Source organism: Rhagoletis zephyria, unplaced genomic scaffold, assembly GCF_001687245.7.
Source record: "Rhagoletis zephyria isolate East Lansing unplaced genomic scaffold, Rhagoletis_zephyria_1.1 Rzeph_scaffold_00011, whole genome shotgun sequence".
Classification (NCBI taxonomy): domain Eukaryota; kingdom Metazoa; phylum Arthropoda; class Insecta; order Diptera; family Tephritidae; genus Rhagoletis; species Rhagoletis zephyria.
The window spans coordinates 137,338-154,727 of NW_016157095.1; the positions used below are offsets into that span (position 1 = coordinate 137,338).

Genomic DNA, 17,390 nt, shown 5'->3' on the forward strand with positions numbered 1-17,390 from the left:
GTTTCGAATTTCGTCCTTCTAACTTTATCAGCTTAAAAAATTATATATTCGTCTTTGTGAATACAAAAAATTTAAATTTTTGTAATTCTAGAGAAGTTTCCTCTTTCATTTGGTACCTATATTTTTAATCTACTTTAATTATATCATTGAAATTACAAAGTCCTTTAAAATAAATCCTTCTAACTTTGTCAGCCTAAAAGATTACCTAGTCGTCCTGGTGAATAGAAGAAATTTTAGTTTTTTTTTACATTCTAAAGAAATTTCCTTTTTCATTTGGTACCCATATTTTTTCCTATATTGCATTGAATTTAATAAATAACTTTAAAATAAAACTTGCCGTCAGAGAGAAAAAATAAAAGCGCCACTTTAAATAAAAAAGTAGGTCTCAAACCCATTTATTTATTATTTATTATATGGTAGGAGAGCTTCTCAAACAATATAGAAGCAATTTTTTCAATTTAAGTTGTTGAAATGTAATGAATGTCTTAATCCCGGGACTAATCCCGAGATTGTGATAACGGCATCCCGAAAATCCCGGGATCGTAAAAAGCGAAAAAATTAACATCCCTAATATGTATGTTCATTTTTACATAGACCTCCAGCTAGCTTGTTCTTTTAGTGTCCAGAAAAACTCAATAAGTTATCTAACACTTCCAATTTTTGGGTTTGAAATAAATGTAACGAAATAATATGTTTTTTTTTTTTTTTATTCTTATCATAAAAAACCCATCATTTTCTGTTCACAAAAAAGGGCATTACATATTCCCAATCGTTGTTGGTTTCTTTGCATAGCCTCTGTACAACTTACATATGTACATAGATCAATGAAACACAATATAATGAAATCTTGGGCATCAAACACTTTTTTCATTATCCATTTATGTATTTTCATTTCTTTATAATCAGATTAGAGATAAGAAATCTCTCATGATTACTAACTAGAACACTTCAAGGTGTAATTCATCAATAAGCATTATAGTCATGTAGTAAAGTAAAGCATAGTTCATGTGTATGTATGTACGTACATATCTACTTAGATATACACTTGAATAAAAAGGGCAAAGTCTCTCAAACGGTAATGAATATCGTGAATAACAGTTAAGTGTAAACCACAAGTTGAACGAATGAAGAACGACACAGTTTTTGTTGCTGCAACTTTAGTTTTGACTTTGTAATTGATACAAATAAATGATGATGAAGTTCACGAAAATGTTGCTGATATATGTAAATAAATAAATACACAAATCGGCTTCATTTGCATATACCACATTCATATGTATGTTTGTAAATGCACCTAAATTAATAAAAATAATCCACTTATCGTTAGATTTTTTGTGCGATTTCTATAAAATATATAACTTGTAGTAAACTACATAAAGCTAACTTGTAACTAGTTGAAGAGTAATGCAGGAGTCATGCAGAATTAATCGGAAGATTATTTTCTTCAAAAAAGTTTCTGAGTAAAAGTCCTCATACAAATACTACTTTGAATACAATTTACAATTCAGGACAAATAAAATGAATCATTTTATCATTTTGAAATTGGGTCTGACGAAATTCTAATATGGGACCACTTACAGCAGAATATATAAACAAATATGTAATGTTAAATAAAGTAAATGAATAAAGAATTAAAAATATTAAAACAAAAATGTCGTTTTTCTTATTGGCATTATATGCCCAAAAGCAGCTATTTACAAGTTACAAGTACAGTGTCATCGCCATAGAAATATAGTTAGCTTTTCTGAAAGAAAATATACAGATAATAGTGACCTTCTTCTTCTTCTTCTTATTTGGCGCTGTAACCGCCTAAGCGATTTTGGCCGAGTCCAAAACAGCACGCCAGTCATTTCTCTTCTGTGCTAACTGACGCCAATTGAAAATGCCAAGTGAAGCCAAGTCCTTCTCCACCTGGTCTTTCCAACGCAGAGGAGGCCTTCCTCTTCCTCTGTTACCAGCATCGCGGCCCGCGTTGAATATTTTCAGAGCAGGAGCGTTTCTGTCCATCCGAACGACATGGCCAAGCCAGCGGAGCCGCTGAATTTTAATTCGCTGCACTATGTCTATATCGTTGTAAAGCTCATACAGCTCATCGTTAAATCGTCTGCGATATTCGCCATCACCAACGCGTAAAGGTCCGTAAATCTTTCGCAGAATCTTTCTAATAGTGACCTTAGTTCCTTCCTAACTTACTTCAAGTTAACTTTTAGTTAAACAAATTTCTTGCAGGGTATTCTCAAATGTTCTTCATCATCAACAAAACTTACAAAATACTTACACATATGTACAAATGAATGTATGTATTTAGATGAATTATAAACAGTGTTGCCAGAACTTTTTGGGGCGACCGGCAAAATTGGCAAAACAAAACGGCTAAAATATTTCAACTAAAATGCACATGTTTTATTTAAATAAATCACAAGTAGAAAGACTAGTAAGTTCATTCAATAAATCTCAAAAAACAGAGCCTGGTAAATTTATCACAAATTATTTTTGTTTAACAAAGGGAACTGTCGCTGTACGTAGCAAAGCTTTACATTAGAAATCATGTTTGTATTACAAATACAAAAAAAAGATCAATTAAAAAAAAAAACTTTAAATTTGCACTTTATTATATTAAAATTTCAAATTTTTAAAGATGTTGATTAAAAAGTTAAAAATTTTGGTGAAAATTTGCAGAATTTTCATAATTTTTGCACTAAATATGAAATTTGGATTTAAATGTTTTTTTTTTTATGTAAACAGCTACACTTTTATTAAAAAATAATAACCACTAATTATACTAAAGAAAAAAAATAGCCAAAACTCTAAAATGTCGTCCCCAGTTTATATGGGTCACTGTATATTGTATACTGTAAGTATATGGGTCTCTGCATTCGCTTAAAATAAAAATCATTGAATCCCTGCTGAAGTCTAGAAAAAAGAAGTCTGATGAGGAGATGTGGTGATCTCCGAAATAGCTGCTATAACTTCTACCGCTTAGACTTTGTTGCTTTTATATATATTAAAAATAAAAATCTTGAAATTGGCCCAGTATTTTAGGACTTTTCGGATTAGAAAAAATTGTCTTTAAATTTGCTCCGAGATAAGGATAGTTATTTCTAATAGAATGTGGGTCGCTAAATTTGTAAAAAAAGGAAACTTATGTATTGTAATTTTAAGAAAATAAGGCCTATAGCAAAATCGGCTAAAACCGGCTATTTTTTTTTTTGCAAAACGGCTAACAAATCGGCTGTCGGCTAAACCAAATTTTCTGCGGCTGTTTGCTATCGCAAGCGGCTAAATCTAGCCGGAAAACTACCAAACTGGCAACACTGATTATAAATAACATCACATGTGCGCTTTATTCTATGAAAAAAAAAACGTGCAGCAGCACTAATACTTCATTATCACTGATATTATCATTATGGGGCGCGCAGCCATCGTTGTCAATGAGAAGGGCAGTTAGTTGCCGCTGCAGCCGGTTATATCATTGTAGTACAACAATTGATATGAGGAGCACACCAAATGTGATAGTGTTAATGTACTACATAATTTTCTCAGGCATTTTTCATATTTTGACAGTGGTTTTTGTTTGTTTGTTTTCATACTTTCATGCAACAATTAAGCGCTCAGCTCTTAGTACTCGAAATGTGAAGTGTTAAAAGATGACTTTGCTTATTTCAACCCTTTCGAATTTTTCAATAACAATTATTCAAGCCAAATAGTATGTGCTATTGTGCTAGGAATAGAGCAAAGAAAAAAATACAGAAGTGAAGGTCTCAGAGTACTATAATTACACATATCCATGTATGAATTCTAAACAGATTCGTAATGCATGCGTCTATACATATGTATATGCATGTAGGTTTTTTTTTATTATTTTCTTGGTAACTGATACCGGAAATTAAATTTACGCTAGAAGAAAATATTTAATTGTACATGTAGCATCTGAGATGTGTGCCAGTGGATTTTATGGCACTTCAGCCGATGAAAGGTCAGCGTTCGAAGGCCGTGTGTTTAAAGCTTGGTGTATATATATGGTGCTTTAGATATTTTTTGTTTGAGTATTTTGCACTTGTTGGCGCTGTTTTCGATGCTTTGTTTATAATGCATTGGGCTTTACTTGGCAATTCAATTTTTCTCTTCTGGTTAATGGGCAATTTGAAACCACAAGAAAAAGCGTATTGTTGAGATGCAGATATTTGTGAGTATTAAAAAGGTTTGGTAAATTAAATAGATATATATGAAGATAAGTGATCGAACAATAATACCAGATAGTCTAGCAGAACCGAATTGTGATGGAATATTTCTAGGGAATGGCGAAGTGCAACCAAGTGTGCAACCATACGGATATTGGGGTCTTTGAGGCCAAATCGCGGTGTGAGAAAAAGCGAAGGCAAAGATTATGAAAATAGTTTTTGATGTGAGATACTAAATATATATTTATATACATATCCTCAACTGAAATGCAAAAAGCCGTAACTAATAAACATGTTTTTATTTTTTGCATAAAATGATGTGAGCAGTTGTAATCATGCGCCGAGAACGCGTTTCAGTTTTGGTTTAGCTCTACATGAGTACAAAATGTAATGTCATGGACGTTCCCACAAAAGAACCAACCGGGAACAAGAGTATTGAGAGCAGTTTGAAAGTGAATAAATTGAGGGCAAAAGGTTTGGGAACGTTGCCGTAAAGTACCAAATGCGAACAAAATTCTTGAGAACGTTCTTACAGAATGAGACGGAAACTTTCGGGAATGTTTCTAATTAGAACAAAATGAAAAAACAAAAAAAAAATTATCCACAACGTTTTCAAGGAGGATGAAATAAAAACAAAAATCTGGGGAACGTTCTGCTAGAGAATAAAACGAAAACAAAAGTTTTGAGAATTAAACGTAAAGAATGAGAGGGGAGTCTGCCTGTTGGGATGAAAAATCGTTGCAATAAGAACCACGTTTGTTAATTCTAGGCCAGAGGAAGTCTGGATCATTTCAACAATTTTTAATTTTTTTTGAGCAAGAAAAGTTCGTGTCTTAAGTCTTTCGTTGACTTAATTTGCATATTTATCTTTGAGTTCTTTTTTGACTAATTTTAATATTCAAACATTTCAAATTAATGAACCGTATGTGAAAAATTTTGCTCTCGCTTCCATTCTTCGTAGATAGTTCAGAGTAGATTTGTTCCCGTTTCGTTCTCTGTCAGAAAGTTCTTGAGGCTTTAGTTCGCAAATTGGTTTTCGAGAGACAGTTCCTTAGACTTTTGTTCCCGTTCAGTTCTTTTCCAAAACGTTCCGGAGACTTTTGTTCCCATTTCGTTCTCTTAAAAATGTTCCCAAAAATATCGTTCGCATTTCCAAAGGGATTTGTTCTTATATAATTCCCATTGAAAACATTGTCGACAGTAATTTTCACATTTTGGTTTTGGTTTTAAAGCGTTCTTAGAAATAAAACTACAAGAACGGCATTTGGTTTAAATCACACATTTTGTCGTCGATACCTGGTGAATCTCGAACTTCGCGATGAGCCAGAGACTTGAAACTTCAAATTTAGAATTAAAAAAAAGTGGTCTTTGCATAAAACCAGAGCCACCTACCGACATGTGTTACACCATCGAAATTTCGATAAAAATGGCAAAACATTCCAAAATGAGTCAAACGTGCCTCAGATTCGGAATCAGATGGTCAAAATACATTACTACTTTCACAAGTTATAAATTATCTCAATTGGGCCAATTAGGGTTTTGAAACAATGCTACACCCAAAGATTTCGTGCCAGAAAATCGTCGAGCAACAAAAACTTCCTGAGAATCACATATCAAATGACCATTTTTCACTTGGCATATATATACATACGACTGAATTTTTACGTTTTTTTTTAATGAAAATATGCCAACAAAACGAATTTTTCACACTTCAAAGGGGCAGCAAAAAAATAAAGTCACATATTTAGATATACATATGTATTTTTGTTGGTGCTTTTTTAAAATGCTTTTATTTGTTGTCGTCTATTTTTCTTCCATTTCAAAGAAATGGGACATACCATATAAGGAAATCAAAGTAGCACAACGTTTAGTTACTAGTACAAAGAAAAATGCAGCAGGGCTGGGAGAAAATCAATTGCTTTCAATAAGAAAACAATAAAGCCTGCAAGCTAGCGGCTGGAGCGAAGGGAGGCGCTGAACACGTTTTTCATAGTTTGTTGCATGCAAATACCTCTGCTTAAGTACCTATTTACATACATACGTGCGAGTATATTTGTAGTACATATAGATGAAAAAACTACTTTGCATAAGCGACAAAAGAACGCTGAGCAGAAGCATTTTCATGTAGAAGCGCTAACTTAAGTGACAACTGCCGAGCATCCTACTACATTGTTGCATTTTGAACTTTCTTCAAGCGATCAGCTGAAGGTTAAGCGAAGGAAAGAACAAAACAATTGGAATTGCAATCGGAATATTCTTTATTGGCAATGCAACGTAACAAATTTTTTTCAACCTTACGATTACACTAGTATACAAGAAATCGGTCCATTGACCGTCATTACTAGGCTGCGGCATTTTATGCAAAAAACAAGTATAAAAATATTTACAAAAAATTTTGCAAAAAAAATAAAACTGAAATTAAGTGAGAGCACGAAATTTGGCTATATCTCTTAATATCTGATTTCATATTTGGATTTAGGGGTGAATTTTAAAAATGAAACGATGGCCAGAGTACAGCACTTTTTTTTTTTTAATTTGTGATCTAGTGTTTTAGGTATTTATTACAACTTTTTGTTGTACTTATTTTCTCTTCCTAAACTATTTAATATGCAAATTTTATGTAGCTTTCAAAAGGGGACAAGCTACATAGCTACATAGCTACCACTACTACTTAGCTGAGTTGGTGTTGATAACCCAAGTCACTGTTTGGTGCTCTATGCGCTGCTGGTCGCTTCGTCGACCCGGTCAAAGTCGTGCTTTTTGCTACTAGAAGAGAAAGAAATTTCCTTTCTTTTTGTTTGTTTGTTTTGTGCTTGATCTTTCTTATGCGCTTAACAAACGGGGTAAAGAAAGTCAGATATTTACATAGAATTTATGTGCAAGTAAGCTTATTTAAATATGGATACACTTAAGAGTTGCTGTGATTGTTGCCAAGCTACTATGACAGAAATTTTCTTACTAATTCATATTGTGCTGGTACATATGCATTTCGCGGTAGCTTAAAATGTTTACGGAAATTTTTGTTGCCAACTAACTACTATTTATGTATGTACGCTTGGTGTGGATGCATTTTGCAAAATGCTCACTCATGTATGTATGTATACTTTTGATGAATGTTAGGTATGTATGGTTTGCAGTCGACTGTCATATGATATGTTGACATAAGAACTGTGTGGTATGCAAAATCTGTGTTCTTTGAGGATTTTATGCCGTTCTAGATTCTTTATTCAGGTATCTAACGTTTCAGGTTATTCTGAATAAATTGCGATTATGACATATGAAAGCACTGCGTGTCGTAATTTGTTTGAAGTCACGGTAGATATTTAGGTCACAATAGTGCTCGAATTGCATTTTTCGGTTACATAAAGAAAAATTCATATCATGCGCATATAGTATGCGTACATACATATAAGCAACGATGTAATTTTAGCGCTTTAATTGGGTAAATATAGACAACGATGGACCATGGCACTTCCATAAAATTCAAAAAGAAAAAAAAAAAATTGCTTTCGGAGCCATGTTAAGCATGGGTTTTATTAACAACGACAACTAGCTTACTAGAAGCACAAATATTTTTTGCAACAAATTTTTTTCACATGCAATTTCAACTAAATTTTCCGAGTGTGGATGCTTTCTCAGAAGTGACGCTTTTAATACATTAAATCATGGTTTCAATCAACTTAAATACATAAACAGCAAGATATATAGAGATCTATATTAAACTGAATTCTTTACAAATTGCTTCAAATTCTCCTAATATTTTTAAGATTTCGCACGCATTCGATTTCACTTTTGTGATCGAATGGTTCGGTTGGTTTCCAAACAAGCGGAATATTTAGCGATTTTCGTAGCTGAATTTTCGAAAGCACCCCCATTCCATGATTGCAAGTAGCTTATACAGAAAACGGTAAACAAGGGAACTTTGAATAAATGTCACTTTTAAAATATCCTGAAAGTTTTGTACTGACTTTCGAAAAACAAATAGAAAGATCTACTGATGAGGATGTCTTAGCGTTATGCTATACATTTTTTAGCAATGAGTTTTTTTTTGTTAATTAAGTTAAATAAAAAAATATATTTTGCTTTATTAAAATAATAAAAACTAATAAAGAAAGAAAATTACTTAAAAAAATAAAAATATGTAAAATGAAAATAGAGCAAAAGTAAATAAAAAATATTTTTTTCTTTTTGAAACAATAAAATCTAAAAATCCAATTAGAAAAGAAACAATTTAGTACTTAAAAATGAAAAGAAAATAAAATTAGAAAAGACTAAAAATTAAATAAGATCCTAAAAATTTAATGAAATAAAGCAAATATATATATATATTTTTTAAATAAGTAAAATATATGAATTAAAAAAAAACAAACAAAGTTAAAAAAGAAAACACAAATACAATATAACTCTGAAAACTTGAATGAAATGATTTAAAAAAAAATGTTTTTTTTTTAAAAACAAAATTTAAAAATTAAACAATTAAAAAAAAAATTATTAAATGAAAAAAGATACAAAAATTATTAGAAGTTGACAAACAAAACAAAATTAAATGAAAAGAAGAAATAAATTAAATTGTATTCTGAAAATTAAATGAAATTAAGAAACAGTTTTTCTTTTTTTAAACAATAAAATTTTAAAATTGGAAGAAAAGTAAGCTAAAAATGAGAAAACTAATTAAAAGAAGAATAAGTAAGTAAATAGAATATATTTTTTCTCTTAAAACAACAAAATATATCAATTAAAAGAAAATTAAATTAAGAAAGAAAAAACACAAATAAAGAAAATGTAAATAAAAAAAAAAAATAAAACGCTCCCGAGGATTCGGACTCGGATCTTTCGGATGGCACGCCTGTTCTGTAGTCACTGGATTGCTGGAACGAACGTGCCGTGCAAGTGCTTTCGCTCAAAATGACTTTTCCCCAGGAGTGATGAAATGAGAGGACGTTTTTTGTAAGACTTTTGACCTAGAATAATAAGAATCCTTCGAAGTATCTTGCTAAATATGTGTCTTTCATTTGTCTTACAAAATACTATTTACTATCTTAGCCAGAATTGTCTAATTAAAGTGGGTATGTTCATTGGCTACTAAGAATGAATGCCTTCAAAACGTATAACAAAACATAAAAAATAGCTAAAATGGGGTTGATTACTGCAGAGTTATTTTTTTTTGCAAAATTTAACATTTTTATTGCCAACAGCCATAGTCACTGGTTCAATTAAGATTTATTTTTTAATTGATTACTCCAACGCTAGATACGTTCGTGGTGAACAGTATGGACGGCGGCAACGGCTGTAACATTTTTTTTAATGCATTTTAATTTGAGCGCTTAACTTTTTCAGGTACTAATAGTCAAAGCATATTTTGCTAGTTGCATTCATAGTACGATTAAGACGTGACAAATGCTGCATATGAGATAAAAAGAAACGTATGTACGTATGTATTTATATTGAACCTTAATTCGCCTCTTATTTGGATGTTTAGCCTGCAGCCAATTTTGCATGCTACCTTTTGTCATGTTTCCTTTGTTTACTGTGGCATGCATATTACTTACTATGTACTAGATACATCTGGGTATATAAATATATATGCATGTTGCCATAGCTGGTCAATAAATATTTCTTTTTCTATTTGTTAGCCCAATTGCTGATGACCGTTGGCCTTTGGGGCATTTAGCTTTGTCGCTTTATGGGTTTATTTACTCCTTACGCTGTGACGCTCTTTCGCCTTTTACATACATATCTTTTATTTAGGTCAATTGCGTCAATTTATCAGCAGACCACAGAAATCAATAAAAATATTTGAATTTTTTTATGAGATACAAAAAATACATTTCAGCAAGCGCTAATGTTTTCGAATTTTTTATTTAAATAGTTTTCCTCTGATTATTTTATGGCAATATTTGGCTAACAAAAAAGAGTGAGAAACTGTTGAAAATGGTATTTCAAAACTGTGTTTAGTGAGATTTTACGAAAGACTTTAGCAACAAACTTCTTCCTATTTATTTTGATTTCTAATTGAGTTTCAGTAATCGATCATATAAGTGTTTATTACTTTTGTATTAAAAACTCATAAAGTTGGGTAAAGATATTTATTTCAACATTTAAATATGCAACTAAAATGCTGGAGATTTATTAGTAGCGATAAGTAACCTAATGGGATTGCCGACAATGGATGCTTTCCTATAACAGAATGTAATTATTTATTACATACAAAAGTTTATTTTTATAGCAAATAAATTTGTATTATGTCCAAAGTTTCAATTTTTACTAACTGCATACATTAAAAGATGCATAGGAATACACTGGCGGAAAAAAGTATTGTCACAGCGAGTTTTTTACAATATATGCCACAATTTTAATTCAAATTTTTTTCCGCTAATTTTTTATAAAAATATGGTTCAGTCTGCAACAAGAAAATATAAAAATATGGTTTCTTAACTTTGCGCAAAACTCGCCAAAAATTCTGTTATTTTTTGATTTTTTTTGGGTATGAAGTTTTGTAGCGCATTAAATTATAGCATAAAAAATGCCACTTTGAAGTTAGTCAAAAATGGCGTTGATTTTAAAATTTATTTATTTTTTTTGAAGGTGTTTCGCATCATTTCCATGCAAAGTATTTTTGAATTTTTTTTTGTTGTATAGAAGAAACTGCGTGAAAAATTGCCAGAAATCAACAGTAAATACTTCAAACTTGCACTTTCTTAATAATAAAATTTATTAGGCTACAAAACTGCATACCCAAAAGAAATCTAGATAATCTGATTAAAAATTTGAAAAATGATTAAATTTCCCCTAATTTTGCACAAAGTTAAGAAACTAAATTTTTTTATTATTTTTGTTAGTATAAACCATATTTTTAGCGGAAAAAAATAAAAACAAAAACTATGGCATATATCGTAAAAAATTCTCAGTGCCAATGCTCTTTTCCGACAGTGTATTATAAAAATTTACACACAATTAAAAGTATTACGACCATGAGGACTAGCACTTAAAAAAGATGTCGACATATTAGCAGCTTAAATTTTTTTATGGCATACAAAATGACTTCGCTTAGCGAAAAAATTAAGTATCGAATTTTATCGTAAAATATATTTATGTTTATGCAGTTTCCAATAGCGCGTCACAATATACGCCTCATTGTTACACAAAACCCTATCATAAATTTCTGCAGTGTATGAAAATATGTTCCAAGTAGTTCCAAGAAGTTTGAAGTTAGAGTTTCGCTGTTAATTGACAGTTAATATAAAATGTAGTGCCACAAATCGTCTACAAAAAGTGATGAATATACATATTTAGTAACTAATCGCTGTACAATGGCAAAAAGTTCAATGATGTGAAAATATCCACGTCGCAAATATACTGTCGATTTTCATCAATGATATTAGGCCATGTTAGGAAAGGGTGTAGGAATAGTTCCATATCTCAACTCGAAAAGAAGTTGTCCATCACGATTGCCATCCGTGAGTGAGTACCAGCAGTAGGCAGAATCCAATAACGGGATTGCTTTAACAAAGAGAAGAGAAACAATAATTAAGGCATTAGCCTGATGAATCACTTGCCAACCCAAATGAAGTTACGGGGATTCAAGAGATCCACCTTCAATATCTGCTCCACTGATGTGTTTAAATCGCTTCGATTGAAGGCCCGGACATCGATACAGAAAGTAGTCGATTGATTCCTACTCATTGCGGTCCATTTTTCAGACAGGATTGGTTTGTATTCGCCATCACTGGATCACCGATGTAATAGCGCAGTCGACTGTAGAACTATTAATTTAAGTCTGTTAAGTTTCAGAAGGTCTTCCGGTTTTTCTTTTTTAATCGCGGCCATGATTATCTTAATGCTTTACATTCAACTTGTTTGGTCCACTGATCTGCAGGTGCTCTGAATACAGACCGGCTTTGTGCTCCATCTTCGAACCATTTATGTAGATGGATATACCTTCATCTGCCACTGGTTGGTTTCCTTTTGTTCGTGTTATTTTCTCTAAGTCAACCTTGCTTTCACTCAGAGTTGGTTAGTTTCCACAAGTTGACTTCCTTAAATATTAGGGTGCCATTTGCGACAACAACATGAGCAATTAAATCCCCTAGTGATCTACGGCAAAGTCGCCATGGTTTTCTAAACCCCTTCGGCATTCATTTAATTTAGTGGAGAGTTTCTAATTAGCCTCCTATATTCTAGGCAGAGAAAAGGCGGGAAATTATGTTTTGTTTTTGTGAACGAGATCAGGCCAATTTTGAAGAGGTCGACTCCAAAGTCATTCTGGTTGCCGCATTGGGGTGCTTCTAGTGCTTCTTATATTTATTAGCTCACTTATCCTTGGCTGGAATTTGTCTGAAATAAGTATTACCAAGTCGCTGGTATTGGCGACAAGCTTCATTTTTATTGCTTTAAACAAGTTCGCTATTGCATTGTTTTAGGGGTATCCTGCCTATTCCTTGCCTCCAGACATTAGTGAAGACCCTTTAAATCTCCTTCAGCGAGATTCTAGAAATCGCTACGCTAATTTATAAAAAGCTCCATTTGTTGTAAAATTATATAACGCGAAAGCCGATATGGATATGGTATGATTCCCTGGAGGCATTGTCTATTTTAAGGCACAAGTATTATTCAATTACAGATTTTTAGCGATGGAAATTTATAGGAAACCACTGTGAGAAGCCTGCAAATAAATATTCCTTAAATTCTATAGATTTATCGATAGTAATAGCAACCTCGTGGAGCGCTTTCGCTTTCTATAGATCTACCTTTCCCATCAATAAGTCTTTTAAGTGTCTTAAGAATACCGGATGTAGGACTTGTCGCCGTGAAGTACTTTGCCTGTGAGTGATTTCACTTCCCTGGCCGCCTTAAAGGATATATGATTGCAAAATAGTACTTTGATTTTATTTTAATCTTATCACTTATGTATAAATATTAAATCTGACTTCTAATGTATTTAAAATGACCACACCTTCTGAGGTACAGCTTTGTTTCTTTAAAGGAAACAAAAATGTACATAAATGTTTAGAAATCAACGTTGGTATGAAATTTGATTTCCTCGGGGGCAAAAACATGCTCCATGTTGAACCACAATTAATCAGCTTAGCATAGTGAATTTCTTTCAAAAAAAAAAAATAAAATACATCGCTTAGGTTTTGGCAAATGAATAGACAAAAACCATTAAAGCATACGCTAGCAAATGAGCGAAGATATCAAAAACAAATTAACTTTTCTACTTCAGGTTGTCAGCCGAAGCCTTTCGTAGCCAAAAATGCGATTACTTTAATGTACCCAATTCGCTGTTTTTTCAATTTGCAGTTTTTTTTCATAATAAATAAAAACGACGCGTGCGTTGTTGCCAATTAATCTCTGCTAAGTTGGAAACAGCAAAAAGTGTTAATTAATAAAATAGAAAATACATTGGATGGTGCGTTTGTGGTTCCATTTTGAATATTTACCATTGTTATAAATTTGTGTGGGTTAATCTCAAGCGGATTTTGTTGGAAAGATCATTAATCGCGAATGTTGTTTAATAAATAGTAAGTGCCGCTTGAGTTTTGCGCGAAACATTTTTTTAAATTTTTTTTTGTTTTGATTTGGAAGTAGCCGACCAATTTTGTTAGCTTTACATAGTTACATATGCATGCATGTATGTATGTATGTATATCAATAATGTTAGAAATGTTGTCATAGGTGTCGTTATCGATATAACTATGGACAGAATTATCGATGCCGTTCAGTTATCGATTTATTAAAATTTATTAATAGATATCGATCACTAGTTATGGATTACTATGATCTTCGTATTCGTAATGATCCAAATTAATTTGAATTTATATTTTCTTTTTCTTACAGCAAAATGAAGGAATTCACACAATTTGTCTATGCGGCGCTGCATATAATCGTAAGTATATAGTTTATCAGAAATTTTAGTTTAGAATATATTTATTGAATTTTCCTGAAGACTTTCTGGGGGAACATTATAATCGAAAATACAATTTTTTTGAGTTAAGTATGCCGCTGTCGACAGCAGACCCGAGATTGACAGATTAAGAAATACTTTTTCTGGATACTAACACTCGACTGAGTTTCTGCAGATGCAAGATGGATTCCGAATTCCACAGAAACAGCAGAACTTCCTCGGAAACAGCAGGTCTTCCCTCCATTTGCTTCAGTACCAGAATTACCTCGTCCGGTTTTACTATTCTTGGCTGTTGTAGTTCCATTGTGTAACGCTTTCAACGCCTTTTTAAATCTCTTACCATTTGACAGGATGGGATTACAAGTGGCAACACTTACTGCTCTTCGTTAAGAGATATAACTCAGAAAGAGGCATTACTCCTGGGTTACTTTGGTATTTTGCATTGATTTGACCTTTTTTCCGGACAGGACGAACCGGTGTGTTCAAAATATTGTTTGGGTAGAAATTTTTATGGAGATCCTAAATACAGAATAATTCTAACCAAAATTGGGTTTCCGGTCACTTACAACAAGAGCGAGATCAAGCAAATTATACCTGAAAAAGAACGCATTAATATGCCTTTTGCCTCTTGTTAGCTGCCCATGAGATAATTTGTCTACCACACATAGTAAATAAGGGATGGATCTCTAGATAAAGCTTGACCAATGTGGGTTCGAAAATGATCTTGAAGCTCGTATTCGTATAATAAATTTGATAGAAGCCAAATAATTTTCAGTTCTTTACCTTTATCTCTGGATGTGCATAAAAAAATGGGTGACCTGCACAGAATGAAAATTTCACACTGTACACATAAATGTGAAGAAAAGTAGCACACATTCCATATAATTATACCAAAATATTGATTTCACTATAAAAAATAAATTTTTTTGTTTGCAAGTATATAATGCATTAGTGTGGCATCGGGAACCACGAGTGCTCAATTGAATTGCTCTTATTGACCTCATAGGGTCAATGAATATGTTCCACATAGTGTCCTAACTAAACTGCAACCAACGCATATATATATATATATGTACATATACTTAGTATAAACAGCTCTTCACATTTTCAGCTATTCCCAATACATATGTGTATATATATGTACATTAGGGTGAAAAAAGTAAAGTTGGAATTTTAATGCTCTCACCCCTATGATTGTTCTATACGAAACATTTATAATATAAATTGTCCATATATTTTTTAAGGGGAAAATGAACTTTTCGTAGAAATGGTATAGAATTCTTGAAACTCTTCAGGAGACTTTCAACAACAATACCCAATTGTTTTTTTAAACTATTTTTTAATACTATCGGTTTTTATGGGTAGGCATTTTCAGTGGTTTTTTTTGGGGACCTATGAAATAGAGTTACTATGAAAAAAGGTTAAATAAACAATGGGGTATTATTTTGCGAGTCTTATGAAAATAAAAACAGTATTCGGATCGAAAAATATTGATTTTTAAGAATTCTATACCATTTCTACAAAAAGTTGTTTATTCTCATATAAAATACCTGGATAACCTTAAGTGCTTTAAGCGACATCTAAATATTTTTTGATTTCAAAAAAAAAAAAAAAAAATATTGTTTCGGTATAGAAGTATCCCAGGTGGTGAGAGCATAAAAATTGCGACTTTACTTTCCGCATGCATTTTTGGACCACCTTAATGTATATACATACATACATAGCTTCAAAGCAATTCATTGAAAATAATTTGTCTGCCAGTCATGTACACACATCCACGGCAGCATGGCGGTTAAGCTGAAACGGTATCTCGTCAAGTTCTTTAATGCACCACGGCTTGTATACTAATTTTCCTTAGATTGCAAGTAATTTTGGCGAAAGTGTCTACAACTCTAGGCTGAAACGTGGGAATGCAGTTTTATAAATTTTCTCTATAACGGATGTTTACTGGTAGCTTAATAATTGCAATTGAATTTGTGTACCTTTTTTGCGGTGGGCTGGAATGTGCTGAGCAAAAAAAAAAAAATCCGTTAATCTGCAGTTGTCGGCTTTTGGTTAGAAAATTAATTTCCTAATTTACCATCGGACACGTTAAATTCATTCAATGGATTAAGAATGTATGAAGATTTCCAAATGAACTTATGCACATATATATATACATAGATACATACATATATGCACATGCATGTGAATGTAGGTATTCACTAAACATTCCTGGGCTGGTTGTAAACTGATGTGAAAAAAGTTCAGACAGGCATGGGATGGTAAAGCTTTGAGCAGAATTTCTTTGAGCTGATTATGTTATTTACGAATGTGGCTAACAGGGACTTACTACTATCTAGAACAGAGCGAGTTTGGCGTTACTGCCTTAATACCATACTCGTATTTATACGTGATTCAAGCGTGATGAGTTAGAGCCGCTGCCGACATCTCGGCCGACGAAATGCCGCAGTACTTATTTCGGGAGTTTTTATGGCTACTCCAGTCCAAGCTCCGAAAATAGCAGCTAAGTCTGTTGTTTTAGGCGTTATGGCTCACCTACAGCTGCCACTCTTTATACCTGGACCTAGGCTCCACAGACAGTATGCATGTGTTGCCCACGATGCCCAGGATGCACGAACTGGAATTCAAGAGTAGCAATTGAACATAGCCAAGTAACTGTAACTGCATAATCTAAATGGCACTGGCTATCAAGTCATAGCGTACGCTGATGACATTGCAAGTCTTAAGTAAGTTAAGTGGACTTAGCATTAATCCTACTAAGACCGAAATGTTACTCTTCACGAGCAAGTATGAAGTTCGTCAATTTAAGCCTCTCACCTTAAACGGAGTAGAACTTACTGTCTCAACCTAAATCAAGTAACTTGGGATTATGCTAGAGAGGATGGTCAATACCGCCCTGTATGCCTGTAAGACGGCTATAGGCAAACAGTTGTGAATAAAACCTCACATAGTAGACTGTATGTATTCAGCTGTAAAAGGACCTATCCTCTTCTATGGGGTCATCGTATGATGACCTGCGTTAAAGAAGACTTTGTCCAAAGCTAACCAGGAACGGGTTCAGAGAACGTCCACCAAACCTCTGGAAGTAATATGAAATCCACTTCTCTAGGGAAAATATCTCGCCGGCTGGTGTGATTCCAGGTTAAAACAATCTAGCGGTGGAGAGAGCTCTAGCGGACAATCTACGACAGCTGGATTATACCACACCTCTACTATATTAGAATCGCAGTGTTGACGGCCATATAAGCTAAACGAAAGACTGGCCAGCGGGATTTACTCTGGTGAACTTGCACTAAACCTCA

At 32.9% G+C, this 17,390-nt stretch overlaps 1 protein-coding gene across 7 annotated transcripts in view; it reads left to right on the forward strand.

Moving 5' to 3' along the window:
- The window catches only part of pio (zona pellucida domain-containing protein piopio), a 121,399-nt gene that overhangs the window by 53,516 nt on the left and 50,493 nt on the right, over positions 1 to 17,390 (forward strand). For all 7 annotated transcript variants that reach the window (XM_017610020.1, XM_017610031.1, XM_017610046.1 and 4 more), the window contains one exon: positions 14,019 to 14,067. In XM_017610020.1, the coding sequence (XP_017465509.1) occupies positions 14,023 to 14,067 (45 nt within the window). In that variant the 5' untranslated portion in view covers positions 14,019 to 14,022. The remainder of the gene's footprint in view (positions 1 to 14,018; positions 14,068 to 17,390) is intronic.